The 13,475-nt window shown below is 35.3% G+C and overlaps 2 protein-coding genes across 3 annotated transcripts; one reads left to right on the forward strand and one right to left on the reverse strand.

Annotated features, from left to right (window-relative positions):
- Positions 1-318: 318 nt before the first annotated feature.
- LOC103330824 (monooxygenase 1-like) lies at positions 319-4,310 on the forward strand. The gene is made up of 6 exons (XM_089053351.1): positions 319-599; positions 1,055-1,201; positions 1,405-1,455; positions 2,547-2,715; positions 2,998-3,226; positions 3,604-4,310. Exons 1-6 carry the CDS (start codon positions 517-519, stop codon positions 4,122-4,124), a joined length of 1,200 nt encoding a protein of 399 aa, XP_088909477.1. The 5' UTR covers positions 319-516; the 3' UTR covers positions 4,125-4,310.
- LOC107882059 (uncharacterized) lies at positions 3,413-12,632 on the reverse strand. 2 transcript variants are annotated; one of them, XM_089053350.1, is made up of 14 exons: positions 12,450-12,632; positions 11,465-11,566; positions 11,202-11,345; positions 9,954-10,455; positions 9,556-9,851; positions 9,242-9,341; positions 9,045-9,118; positions 7,825-8,926; positions 7,446-7,729; positions 6,287-6,393; positions 5,855-6,002; positions 5,091-5,243; positions 4,836-4,896; positions 3,413-3,956 (listed from the first exon to the last, which is right to left on the reverse strand). In XM_089053350.1, the coding sequence occupies exons 1-14, from the start codon at positions 12,498-12,500 to the stop codon at positions 3,922-3,924; spliced, it is 3,159 nt and encodes a 1,052-aa protein (XP_088909476.1). In that variant the 5' UTR covers positions 12,501-12,632; the 3' UTR covers positions 3,413-3,921. The 2 variants fall into 2 exon arrangements, with proteins under 2 accessions (XP_088909476.1, XP_088909475.1); XM_089053349.1 differs by having other exon boundaries at positions 9,556-10,455.
- Positions 12,633-13,475: the final 843 nt, after the last annotated feature.

Genomic DNA, 13,475 nt, shown 5'->3' on the forward strand with positions numbered 1-13,475 from the left:
GGTCTGTTGGTTGGGTGGGTGGGTTGCTGTGGTGGCTATTTACAGTTTTGTTTTTTTTCTTTAATAATTGGTTTTTAGTTTTAAATTTTATTAAAAGCATTGTAATTTTTCCCTCCCATAATAATATCATCAAAAATAAAAAAGTTAACTATAGTTATACCTATTGACATGTGTCAAATTTTGAGGAGGATGTTACACCTTGAGTTAAAGTGATGAGCATAAATACTCCATTAACATGGGATATAATTAAATCATTCTAGAGATTGATGCAAAAGAATGCGTGGCTAGCATTTTGTCACGCATTTTGTCTCATGAGGAATGCAGTTGAAGATGCAAAAGAATGCTGGCCAGTCCTTGGTTTTTCTGCTGCGAATTATTAAATGAAATTGAGCAAAGCCCTCTAAACCGCAGCCTAGCCAGGAGCCTGAGGTAGCATCTTATGAACACTCAACTACTTTTCTAAGCCAAAGGATTAAATAAAAAACAAAACAGAAAATAGAAAAAAGAAGGCAAGATATGGAGATTGGTGATACAAAAGAGAATATTGTAATCGTGGGTGGTGGGATATGCGGCCTTGCCACTGCCCTTGCTCTTCACAGGTTTACTCTTACACCACCTTATTCTTCTTCTTCTTTATCTAACACTTCGTTGGTTTCATCATCAAAACTAATTTCTGGGTTAATGATAAGGGTTTATATACTAGATAGTTTTCAATTCTCAAAAACTAATTACGATAAAAAAAAAAAAATTCAATTCTCAAAAGAATATTATTCGTATATATACTAGATCGTTTTGATGTATATTTTATTACAAATGAATTTTGCTTTATTAGAGAAATTGTACGGAAGATGGTCAGTTGAGATGATACAAATTTAGCCGGAAGTTAAGTTGTTTGCAAATGATGATTGAGTTTTAAGTCCTTGCAACTAGCACGAGTGATGAGGGAGGCAGAGAAACTAGATTAAGATATTATTTTATTTTATAAAGTGAAGGATTAGATGATTTCGATGTTTATAATTAACGGTGTTAATTTGAAAATTAATTTGTTTGGCAGAAAGGGCATTAGAAGCGTGGTCCTGGAAAGGTCAAACGCATTGCGAGCTACAGGGGCAGCTATCATCGTGCATCCAAACGGCTGGCGTGCACTTGATCAACTTGGTGTTGCCTCTCACCTTAGAGAAACTGCTATTCCTATACTCTCGTAACTCTCTCTCTCTCTCTCTCTCTCTAAAATGTAGTTTTAATTTTTAATTTTTAATTTTTTATATATTTTTTTATATTTTTACAGTTGGCCTTTCTCATTTTTGTGTACAGTCCACAACGTTAATAATTTAATGTCATACTTATACTTTTATAACAGATAAACTATTCTATATGATTTAATGTTCAATTTTTTATTTGCAGGGGAAAATTCCACTCACTCAATAATGACGAGCTTAAAGAAATACCTGTTGGGTAAGTTCTTAAGATTTTGTTTACATTTTTCTTTTTTTGGAGGCAAAGTTAGAAAGGAGAAGACGATTTTCTCACATATGCATGATTGGTTAAGTTTGGCATAACTTCTGCAAGCCGATGAGGGCTGTATATCAAGGTGAACCACCATCAGGCTGCAAGATGTAGCAACCCAAGCAAAAAGCCCATCATACCCATCTCCAGACATTGTTGTCTTGGGGTTTGAGAAATGAATTTTTAGAATAGAGGAATGGGGGTAGTGTGTTCTGAAAATAATATGGTTGGTATTTTGAGGCCTTAATATTTATAAGGGAAATGGTGGTATAAGAGATAAGAAATCTATGGATGAAATTGAGATGAAACGATTTGATCTGATTGTTGTATGATGATAAACCTGATCAGATGAAATAGGGATGTTAGAACATAATCAAGCAGACTCATCTTCAACTACCACCATTATTATCTGACGAATGTAGATGAGATATGAATGGAAGACCATAATGAATTAGACATATCTCCAATTATCACTATTGTTATCTAACATATAGATGGGATAAAATGTTTTTTTTATTTAGTAAAGTAGTGTGCCACTTGTTTTTACTTTTAGAGTTTATAAAATAAAATGTTGTTTTCAGAATCTTGTCCAATTGTTGAAATGTTCATAAGAAAACTAACACATAATAAGTCTACAAAACAAGAAAGTATTTCAACCAAATTACAACATAGAAAAATTTAGATTCCCAAATATAGATAGAGTCGCATGTATATAGAGCCTCCTATTGTGGGAAAGATACCTTTAGAGCCCGAAAGATTCCATCAGATGTCTACAAAGGACTCTATCCACCATTTAACAGAAACTAACTACTCTTCCCAAAATTGATAATCATTTGGTTTAATGGCATTTATTTTTCGTTGTGTCAAAGTAGATTATGAATTCAAATTTCATGCAAGAGAACTTAAAGTGTTGTTAAATAAGTATTGGTGACCTTATATATGATGAAATTGTCATCCAATTTGAACATAAATAAATTGAGCATGACAATGATTTTCCCCAAAAAAATGGTTACATCAATTATGAACGCAATCATTTACAGGAAAGAAGAATTGAGATGTTTGAAAAGGACTGATCTCATTGATATTTTGGCAAATAGTTTGCCACGTAACACTCTTCATTTTGGGTGCGAAGTGCTTTCTATTAAGCTGGATCCCATAACTTCTTCTCCTGTTCTTCAACTTCAAGGTGGAAGACTTTTGAACGCCAAGGTACAATACACATACTATACTACGTACTTATTCTTCACCTTCTTTTTTATAAATCTGTGAATAATACCGGTAAAATTCACGTATTTTTCACACATTATTGATTAAAAGATTATATACATTAAAAAAAATTAATAAATTATATTAAAATACTAAATAATGGCCGAATTTTTCAACGTATTTTTTTTTTCTCCAAAATTCCAAATAATACACTTATCCCATATTTTACTAACCATGCTTTGCAACAATGCAAGAAAAATTATGTCCTCAAATATCTGGTGGCAGGTTGTGATTGGATGCGACGGAGTGAACTCTGCCATATCAAATATGCTGGGGGTGAAGGCTGAGAAAATTTTCACCATCAGTGTGATAAGAGGCTTCACGAGTTATCCAAATGGGCATGAACTCGGCTCTCAGTTCAGATTAACCAAAAAAGATGATACTCAGGTGGGACAGCTGCCAATGACCGAAAACCTAGTTTATTGGTTCATCACTCGAAAATGTACTTGTCAAGGTAATTTTGTCCAGGTCTAATATTATATATTATTTTGTTCAATGTTATACTGTAACTTATACCTAAAATAATACTAAAGGGATCATATTTTAGGCCACACTAACGACATTATTTTGCAAAGACTAATTAAATCCGAGTTCGATTCCTCATTTTCTGTGCATTATGGTAATTTAGAATATTACTATGTCAACAAAAAGAAAATGGTTCACTAATTTAGTCTGAAAAACAAAGTCCTTTTTGCGATAAGGTCAGCCGGAAAAATAAAATTAGGAGCATCATAATCTGTTTGTTTATATTATTACGTGAACTTTTAACACAGGAAAATTTTGATTAATTTTTCTTTCCCTCTATCCTTCTTCCTCGTTAATTATGAACAGATTCAATGGCCTCCAAGAGCCAGAAACTGGTCCGGAACTTGGCACTGGACTCTGTGGAGAGCTTCCCTACAAGCATCACAGAGATGGCAAAGAATTGCGAGCTGGATTCTTTGCATCTCACAGAGTACTTGAGATACCATGCACCATGGGACACATTACGAAGACAGTTTCGCGAAGGGACGGTGGCCCTAGCAGGAGATGCCATGCATGCAATGGGTCCATTTCTTGCACAAGGAGGTTCAGCTTGTCTGGAAGATGCAGTTGTTCTTGCCCGGTGCTTGGCTCGAACAATTCACATCGATCGAAACGGAAGAGGAACTAAAATGCAGGTGGAGGAAGCATTTGATGAATACCTGAAAGAACGTAAGATGCGAATTCTGAGATTGTCTCTGCAGATGTACCTGATTGGGAAAATGCTTGATGCTTCATCACAGTTTGTTAAATTCATATGCATTATCCTCCTGGCCGTCCTTTTCAGTGACTCACATGGCCACACCCGCTATGACTGTGGTAGCCTCTAAGATATGCATGCATGTATGGCTCTGCTTTAAGTTTAATTATTTGTGAATCAATTAATATAAAGATGCTACTTTCCTATTTTATATTTATAGTTATTATATAAATAACTACAAGGAAAAACTTATATGGATGTAGCGTAATATAGTTATTATAGTTATGGTGATATCATAATATAGTTATTATAGTCATTGAGTATAGTTATGGTGGTCATGTTAATTGATTACTTTTCCTGAAGTTTTCTTCTTTGAACTAAAAATGTTTTTAAAATGTCATGGGGGTTCGAACTTGAGACCTCTGGTTTGCAAGTCGATGTCTTTTTCCACTGAGCTAGACCCATTGGCAACAAGGGTGATTTTTTAAAACAACTTTAGAAGGTATTTTTCTTAAGCACCCAAGTAAGACACAGATAAAAGTTCAAAAGGCATGGGTGTAATTTAAAAAAATATAATATTTTCATTCTTACATGTTTGACAACTACAAGGAAACTTATATGTATGTAGCATAACTTATACTTGACACAACCAAGCTCTTAAAAATTTGAAATTGGAATTATAAATTACAAAACTACATTATTTTGTATCCTACAATATTACATATGCACACAACAAATCCACTACATATGCTGCTAAAGAAACGGTAATTTTAAACATCTTCACTCATTTTTGTGGAAACTGGGATCTATGGAATCTTAATTGCAGGAAGAGAGGAAGTACCTTTATCAGGAAATGGAAGGAGCTTTCCTGAGTGCAAGCTTTTTATGATCCAGCTAGCTGGCTGCAACAGATGCTTACTCAAATCAGAAAGGGTTGAAGTTTAATATTATAGGAAAAGAGCATGTGAGCACATCATTGTGAAAGCAAGGGATTTGTCACAATTGCTTTTTCAAAATGTTCGGTGCTCTTTGAGCTTTTGTATAAGCCATAAAAAGTAATCCAAAACACTTCTAAAAGAAAGTAAGAATTACTGACCATCACTGGTATCTTTTGCTCAGAGGCGCATTGCCTCAAGTGACGCGATGTCCTAATTTCATCCTCAGTAACAATGGCTCCCAAAGAAACCTTCTCTTTGTCCAAACTATGGACTAGCCACTGGAGGGTTTTAAAGACCCGCCCGCCTCCATGCTGCAGGATACAGAAATACGAACAGAATGAATCAGATGACAACCATAGCTTGTTTGTTCAAGGGCGAATTTGAGGTCAGTTTGCAAGAGATAAGATAACAGAAGTCCTTTATTGCACGCAATTGTTTCCCACAACACATACAAACCCACTTGATTTTATTTTATTATTTTTTAACTAAACAACAAAAGAAACTTTCATTCCATGAGATTTGAACTCGGGACCTCCTTCAACAAGGTGAAGACTAAATGGCACAAGACCAAAGGGTCATTGGCAACGCATAAGTTGCACACTAGATTATTATTTTCTCCATTCTGCATAAGTTAGTGACTCAGAAAAATTAAACATTTAGTAAGACTAGAGTAAGATGTGTGCCATGACCATAATTGATGGTATGACAATGAATTTAGTTTCTGCCAAGAGCGACAATATTATATATTATTATTTTGACAGCAAGAGATGTGTAATCATGAGCTAGCAGGAGCAGATGGCAACAGCCCCAAGAGAAGTTGCTCCTAAAACAAACTAAATAAGCCAAGATGAAATAAGATGGTATGTCAACTTTCAGGTTTCCAGGGTGTATTAAGGTTAGAACAACAGGCAGGGACCCCTACCTTAATTATTTTTGCCAATTTTCCGTAGAAACTGTGCTTCCCATAAAGCATGATTCCTACTCTCTCAAAGACATAATTACGGTTGTGATGAAACGGCTTCCTGATCATAATATGCTCCGCATCAACTCGATTCAGTAGAATCATGTATCTAACAAAGATATTGGTTTAGAATCAGGAACCATTGAAAAGTAACCAATTCACATGACCGCAAAAAGTTTAAGCCCCCCAAATAAAATTCATGAGTATGAAAAAACTAGCCTACGAAATCTATTGTAATATCCTAAAAGAACAAGGATCCTTGTGTCTTATTGCATTATACTAAGAATCAGGAGAACAAAAATCAGTGTCACATGTGTATAAGAATCTAAACAGTAACCTATCCCCAGCCCCACTAAATCAAGGGTAAAAATTTAAGGAAAATGCAGCACTTACTTCTCAGGTGGTACAATACAACCCGATGTAATTGAATTAGCAAGCCAATCAACTTTTAATATGAAGGCGTTCACTGCACACCCATACAAAAACTTGGTGGTCTGTAGCTGCAATGGATAAAGAAGTAACATGTGACTAAGAAATTGCAGTACCACCAATTATAAAACCTTCTTGTGATTATCACAAAACAATACACATAAAAAGGGCAATCCAGTGCACTGTTACCACAACTCAAACCCACAACCATAAATCATGCAGAGCAAACCCGTAGCATTGCAATGCACTAAGGCACACCCTCATCGCAAAACATAACATGTGATAAGTAAAGGTAAAATATTTGCAAACAACAGAATTATACAACATTAGATTGCACAAATTGGAAAATTCAAACTTGCAATGCTTTGGTAATATCCCTCATCCTTTCCCATCTTTTGAGGGATCATACAAATTATAAAGGATAATTATTACTGTTATAGCGTATGACATACAATAGGTGAGCAAGTTCCAAAGCACTACAAAATACATTGTTGTATTAATATATATGTAGTCGATACAACATATAAAATAATGTAATATGAAATGTTTTGCGCAAACTATTAACCCATCAACCTTACGAAAATTTGTTTCATCTATATTTGCTATAAAAAAAACTGAAGAAAGCTATGTCAGAAACTTGACACCTATATGCCATCTGTTTGTCACCTACAATTTTTTATGCAGTAGAAACTGAAATGCAGGCTACAATAAAATATATGAAGAGAACCAATCACTGATTAAGAATCTCTATAAAATAAAGATAAATGGTTGTGGCATACACATAAATGAGAATAATTAGCAATAATATGTATGTAGAAGAAACGAAAAAAATATGAAGTAGGATGGCTGATGAAAGCAAAGCATAGACGGCAGAAGCAATTATCGGTACTTATAAAACACCAGTGACAATCAATTAATTGCATGAAATATATTAAATGTATAAATATTGACAACATTGAAGCACCACAACAAACCAGAAAAGAAAGAGGACAAGATATTAAACAAAAAATTCCAATTAACTCGTTAGTCACCCACCTTGATTAGGGCCATATTCAGATACATCATAACTAAGTTTAAAGTTCAGATTAATAAGAAATAGAAGGAAGAATAATAGGAAGCTGACCTTTTTTGAACATAGAATAATAGGAAGCTGATAGCCATTAGATCTTAAGCTTCTCTCTCCCCTTGAATTTGGAGAAGGAATATCAGAAAGAACAATACCACCATGTTTCCATATTTTTTGTTCAATGTCCCTTTCCTTCTGACTAGAAAATCCTGTAAGAAGGAATTCTATACCTTGAAATAGTAATCTCATCCCAAACTTATGGTGACAATTTGTAAGACAACTTTTCTCATGACTTTGAAACTTAGAATTCTTCCACCTTTTACTTGCTTGAGCAGTTGAGCCTAAATTTGAAGTTAAAGCAACAAAATAAATTATAACAATTTGTAATGTTCATCAATTTGGAAGGAATGATAGAGAATCAATAGCCAAGGCTTACAATTTTTCGTTGAAGAATCTAGCTTTTGGAGGTTCTTGTTCTGCTGAACTGGAATCTCTGCTTCAGAGAAACGGACCCTCTTTTTCAATGAAACATCTCTGTCATGGGAATTCTTGCATTCAAATTGTATATTGTGCAGTTCTTTGTTTTGTTGGAGCTTAGCAACATTTTCTGGTACCAATGAAATTTTGGTTTGTTTCTCCCAAGTGGAACTGTTCATAAAAGGTTTGGGAGCCTGAAGACCGAGATGTGCCCTATGACTAAAAATAACAGTCTGCCTCCTCTTTTTCGATGCCTGCACTGGAAACCCATGCTCTGCAGTCTCATGATAATTCCTCTTCTGATTTTTCATTGTTGCAGCTGGATTCCTATTTAGGGTAGTTTCACCCTTTTCCTCATTACCTCTTCCAGCAGTATCCCAGGATACAGGCTGACAAGGAAGGGGCTCTTTACAACTCCTTTTATCAAAAGATCTAATGCATCCCGCATTCTTATTTAAGGGAACCAGCCTCTGATCACATTCTAGTTCAAGTGACTGATTTTGATAAAGGCTTCTCCGATCCAAAATGGAAACATTGTTTGGGAGAAGCGTACTATATGTCCTGAGTGAAATCAACTGCCTATGAACTTTGACTGGAGAACATTCCCCGCTAATTGTGGGCATAGCTTGCACATCCTCATGGTGGAGTTCAATAATTAGATTTGAGGATTTATGTGAATTATCCACCCCATGTTTTGGTGTGGGTCTAAAGCATTCTTCAGTATCATTTTCCTTATCCGTCTGATTTTGAGCTATTGTACGACTCGTATTTTCTGAAGAAATACTGCACGGCACAACGGAACAAAGAGGATCAACTAAAGATAGGCTAGACGATTTCACCAAATCTTGAGAAACAAATATCTCCTTATTAGCTTCGTCATGTAAACCAGCACAGGCTATGCTCGGCTCTGATGTTCTATATGACTCAATTTCATGCACTTGCATGAAAGAGTTCATGTCTGGAGCAATATCTGCAGATTCTGAGAGAAAGCTTGTCTCACCAGCAAAACACTTCAGGATAGTTTTACTATTTTGTTTCAACTGTGGAGAAGCAGAAATTTCCTTTCCAAAGGGATATTTGAAGAGGAACAGAAAGGGACAGATTGAAACTTAATATTTGGGTAAGGGTAGATGGGAAGATTGAAACTCAAATAGATAAATGAAAAATTAGAGCACATACTTGGCCTGTCCAACCACCTAACCATCGGCTCCTGAATTTGTCTGAAGCTAAATAAGTTATCTGATCTTCTCCCTCTACATGACATAGAAAACAAAATAAAAATAAAAATTAATAAATAAATAAGAAATTAAGAAAACACAAGTATTGCCTAATCATAGGCGAGAAGGAGGTGCATGGAAAAGGAAATGTTTACTTACTAGCATTCCCTGAATTCCAAGCATCTGGACGAAAGTTTACTTTGTCTTGAGGCTGATTAGAAGCTATATCCACCATAGCGGCAACTGTCTGGAAGCCAAACTTGCACAATTAAATTCAGAATAAGTCCCAATTGGAATGAGATAAAAATTCCTACATCTAGGCCGTAGTATATCTTTACCATAGTACATGAAAAAAGTGAAGCCATAGCCTTAAACTAATTGAGGGGATAAAGATATTTTTCTATATATTTCCAGTTTGATATAATAAATAAGGGTGAGCATCGAAGAGCAGAGGAGATAAATATGACTTTTACCTGTTCCATAATGATTCCATCTGAACTTTTCAGAGCTGAAGGATCATATCTAGCCACACTGCAGATATTCAAACCTGGAACAGGCTTGTCACAAAACTCTTTGTTCTCACAATTGACAGATGCTGGACGCAAATCCTCTCTTGATCTGATATCCGTAACCAGATTCTCTACTAGTTCTCTTTGCATAGAGATATCATCAAACTTGACATGTTGAGCCTTGAGCTCCAAAGAATCAGATAGATTTACACACTCACACTGATTTTCAGAGACAGGAGTCTCTTTGACTTGAGAAATAGCTGAATCAAGAGCACACTCATCAGAAGGAATACTCAGAGATAGTCCTACATCTTCATACACATCAGCCATCGTAAAATCATCCAAGTCTGAAAGAGAATCACCCTTGTCAGTTTCCTCAGCTGGGCTATCTAAGGAATCTTCTAGCCACTCCAACCGTGCTTTCTTTACCCAAAGGGCAGTTTCCAGTACCACTGCAGTTGGAAATACTTCTGAAGCCAGCCCACTCATCACAGTTTCATGTATAACCAATGCTTCAGATGCTGCAATGGAGAGTTCAACTGCATCAGTGATGTCAGCTGCTTTGAGATAATTGGCATTAAGTTTTCCCCCAAAATGGCTTGCTGATATCTTTGTATTGGAGGGACCTTGTGGAACAATATCTTCTACTGGTTTTTGAATGGACTTTAGAGGTAGAGAATTTATCCCACCAACATTCAGGTAGATTTCCGAACAGTTCTTCACTTTGGAACCCACTGAGGTGTCATTTAGTTGTGCAGGCACAACTTTATTGAATTCAAGATGATTTAGAGAAGTATCCAAAGGTTGAGTTGGGCTACATTGTGAAGATCCATTTGAAGAAAGATGAAGATGGAAATGAAGCACCTATACAAGAAAATAGATATATGTATATGTATTAGTGTGTTATGATAGGAATCATGGAGGCCTACATACCGATTTTAGGCATAGACACAAAAATAATAATTTGGCAAGTTTATTTATTTTCTATTGTTTTTAGTAGCCTTTAATAGCTTTTATTATTTCCTTGTCATTGTGGGTTTCATTTTAGATTGTCATACAATCATAGTTTTGAACATTCAATTGAGAATGGATAATTAAAATTAAATAAAGTTAGGTTTTTGTTATTCTATATTATGCACTCTCTCTCTTTTTATATTTAAGTATGCACTTAAACTGAAGTGAAAATACATTAAATCTGGGTAGATACTATAAAGTAAAACTGTCTACATTTAACCCCCTTCAACGTTAAGTCTTGTGTCATTCAAATGCGGATGTAGGTTAAAACATCTAACCACACAAAATATTAGTGTCTTGATGTTTATTTTGTTTCTGATATTGCTTACCTACATTAATTTCATATGGATGAAAACTCCGATACAGAGACCACTAATTGTCATTTGGCCTTGTATTAGGCAATTTCATTCACAAATATTGGAAGCAGAGCTTGATTCATTTATCACAGTGTTTCATCTTGTGTCTACTAAGATGGAAGATTCAGCAACAGGATCAACAACAATATATTAATGTACAAGTTTTAAATCAAAATACATATATATATTGAACATGAAAAACTTAAAATCATGTTTTGGCAAGCATCCTTAAGAGCTTACATTTCCAGGAGATGAAGCAAAACCAGCTGCAGAATTGTCTTCCCCAGATAAGAACAAATGATAACGGTTGCATCTGCCTTCCTCACTCGACAATGTATTAGCATCTTTCCCTTCATTGGTGTTTCCTTGGAAAAAATTCATATCCTACCCAATGCAATAAAGAAGACACATGAGTAAATAACTTGACCCATTAAATCCATTCCTCTTGGCTTTAGAATAAGCAGTAAAAGTTATAATGTGGTTGGTATAGGTCTAGTTCCAACCTTGGAGCCTAGCTCTAAGTTTGTACTCTTAAGCTCGTTCATGCACTCCTCCCATTGTTCTTTCTGATGCTGCTGAAGCCAACCAGGAAGCCAAGCTAAATCCTGTAATTAGCAGAAAATTAAATAACACCATTGACTAACATAGTAATCGGGGAAGAATATATAACTCATTAATATTATGATTATACAAATAACATTTAACATTTCTGTTATGCAATTTAGAATTTGTCATTTAACATTTTGTATATAAAAGAAACTTCACTAGACATTGCCACCTCAGGCCAACATGTCCCTTTTCAAATATAGAGCAAGGGCAAGTCTTAGTGGCATGGATTAACTTGTAAACGAAACCACACACTCAGGTGATCAAACGAATCTCCGTTTTTAGTCTTCAGTTGTAATATACTTCTACTAACATCTTCATGTACATAACGAAAGAAAAAACATCCAAAGAATGGCTTTAAGTACAAAATATACACTCACAACAGCTTAAACAACATACAAAGCGGATACCCTTTTCACCTCATAAACCACAAACACAAGAAAACACTATAAGACCACTCATACATCAAATAATGAAGTAAAAGTTATGCACATTCTGGGTTCTGACCTTGTACAACAAATTTCGTATCGATTAAGCCAAATACTTATCTCATTCGTTCTACAATAAAGCATCAAACTTTACCCAAGTCATTTGATTACGGGAAACCCAAGGAAGAGAAACGAATCAGGTTATAAATATCAGATTTTCTATTACATAGCATTCGAAATCCCTAATCGCTCCACACAAGCAAGCAACCCTAAATCAACTAACCGACTTTGAATTTCCCCTTTCCCACTCTACCTCTTTCAAAAATAATCTAGAAAACAATAAAAAGAACTAGTTCACAAATTTCTTCAAATTTCTCGAAAACCCAACAAATTGCGAAGGCTATAATATTAGCAAAAAGGTAAATAGGATGGAAGAGAGGTTGAATGAGGGCACCTCGGAGAACTGAGGAGGACGAAACCCTAAGGTTTCGATGGGATGAGACATAATAGTTGATCTGCCTTGTGCCTTGTGTTCCCGCGCCCGCGCTACCCCTTGACCAGTCTCTTTTGTAAGGAGAGGATCCTTGGCGCCAAGACGACGCTGCTTTGGAGGTTTGGAGTATTGAATTCAATTTTTTTTTTAAAGGGAAAAATGTAACTTTTTGGTCCTTGTAGTTTGCCCGATTTCTATTTTCATTCCTGCTATTTTAATTGTTGTAATTGATCCATTATCCATATAGCTTGATACCCATTGTAATTTAGCTGGACAAAAATGCCCTTATTTATTGTTAGATTTCCTAGAATCCAATACATTTGCATGTCTTTGATTTGAAAGTTGAGTGGTACTCAAAACGGAATTTCATTGCAAATATCGTTAACAAACGGAATTTCATTACTAAGATGTACTCAAAACTCATTAACAATCCACAACCACAATGTGAAATAAACCATCATTACATCCCTTATACTCCACTTTTTAACTGAATACACAATCACGATCATAAATGTCTAAAATATCAATGGTTTCGAATCGGTAATCCAAAAACACAGAAATTTCGATGGAATTATTGGGATATTATCAATATTCCTAATTCCATTTAGCAAATTGACACCACTAAATCACCGGTTGTTTTAAGGGTTTTATTTTATGAAGACCACTAAATCCTTTAATCCCTCTAGCAGGTTCATTCTCCATGTCTGATTGACTTCCTATAGATGGTTTATTATGCATCAAGTTACGAGTGCTGATTCCATCATCCCATATAAATCCAGCACAATAAGATGTTCCTTGTGTATACCGAATCCAAACTTGGCTCTAGAATAAGAAATCTCACATTTCTACATTCCGAAACAACACAAAATCAGTATTTTTTTTGGGTCAGTCTTAATTACATATGATGTATTGTATTTCCAGAAGCACCTTCCACGACTCCTTTGTGTCTTTGAGGTTCCCCTTCCCACCCTCATTTGCCTACTGCGG

The sequence above is a fragment of the Prunus mume genome, linkage group LG5, assembly GCF_029339155.1.
Source record: "Prunus mume cultivar Tortuosa linkage group LG5, ASM2933915v1, whole genome shotgun sequence".
Classification (NCBI taxonomy): domain Eukaryota; kingdom Viridiplantae; phylum Streptophyta; class Magnoliopsida; order Rosales; family Rosaceae; genus Prunus; species Prunus mume.

Coding starts and splice junctions, on each gene's coding strand:
- LOC103330824 (XM_089053351.1), top strand. CDS start 517: ATGGAGATTGGTGATACAAAAGAGAATATTGTAATCGTGGGTGGTGGG. Junction 1,456..2,546: donor CTTAAAGAAATACCTGTTGG/GTAAGTTCTTAA, acceptor AATCATTTACAG/GAAAGAAGAATTGAGATGTT. Junction 2,716..2,997: donor GAAGACTTTTGAACGCCAAG/GTACAATACACA, acceptor ATCTGGTGGCAG/GTTGTGATTGGATGCGACGG.
- LOC107882059 (XM_089053349.1), bottom strand. CDS start 12,500: ATGTCTCATCCCATCGAAACCTTAGGGTTTCGTCCTCCTCAGTTCTCC. Junction 9,342..9,555: donor ATGGAATCATTATGGAACAG/GTAAAAGTCATA, acceptor TAATTGTGCAAG/TTTGGCTTCCAGACAGTTGC. Junction 4,897..5,090: donor AGCAAAAGATACCAGTGATG/GTCAGTAATTCT, acceptor CATCTGTTGCAG/CCAGCTAGCTGGATCATAAA.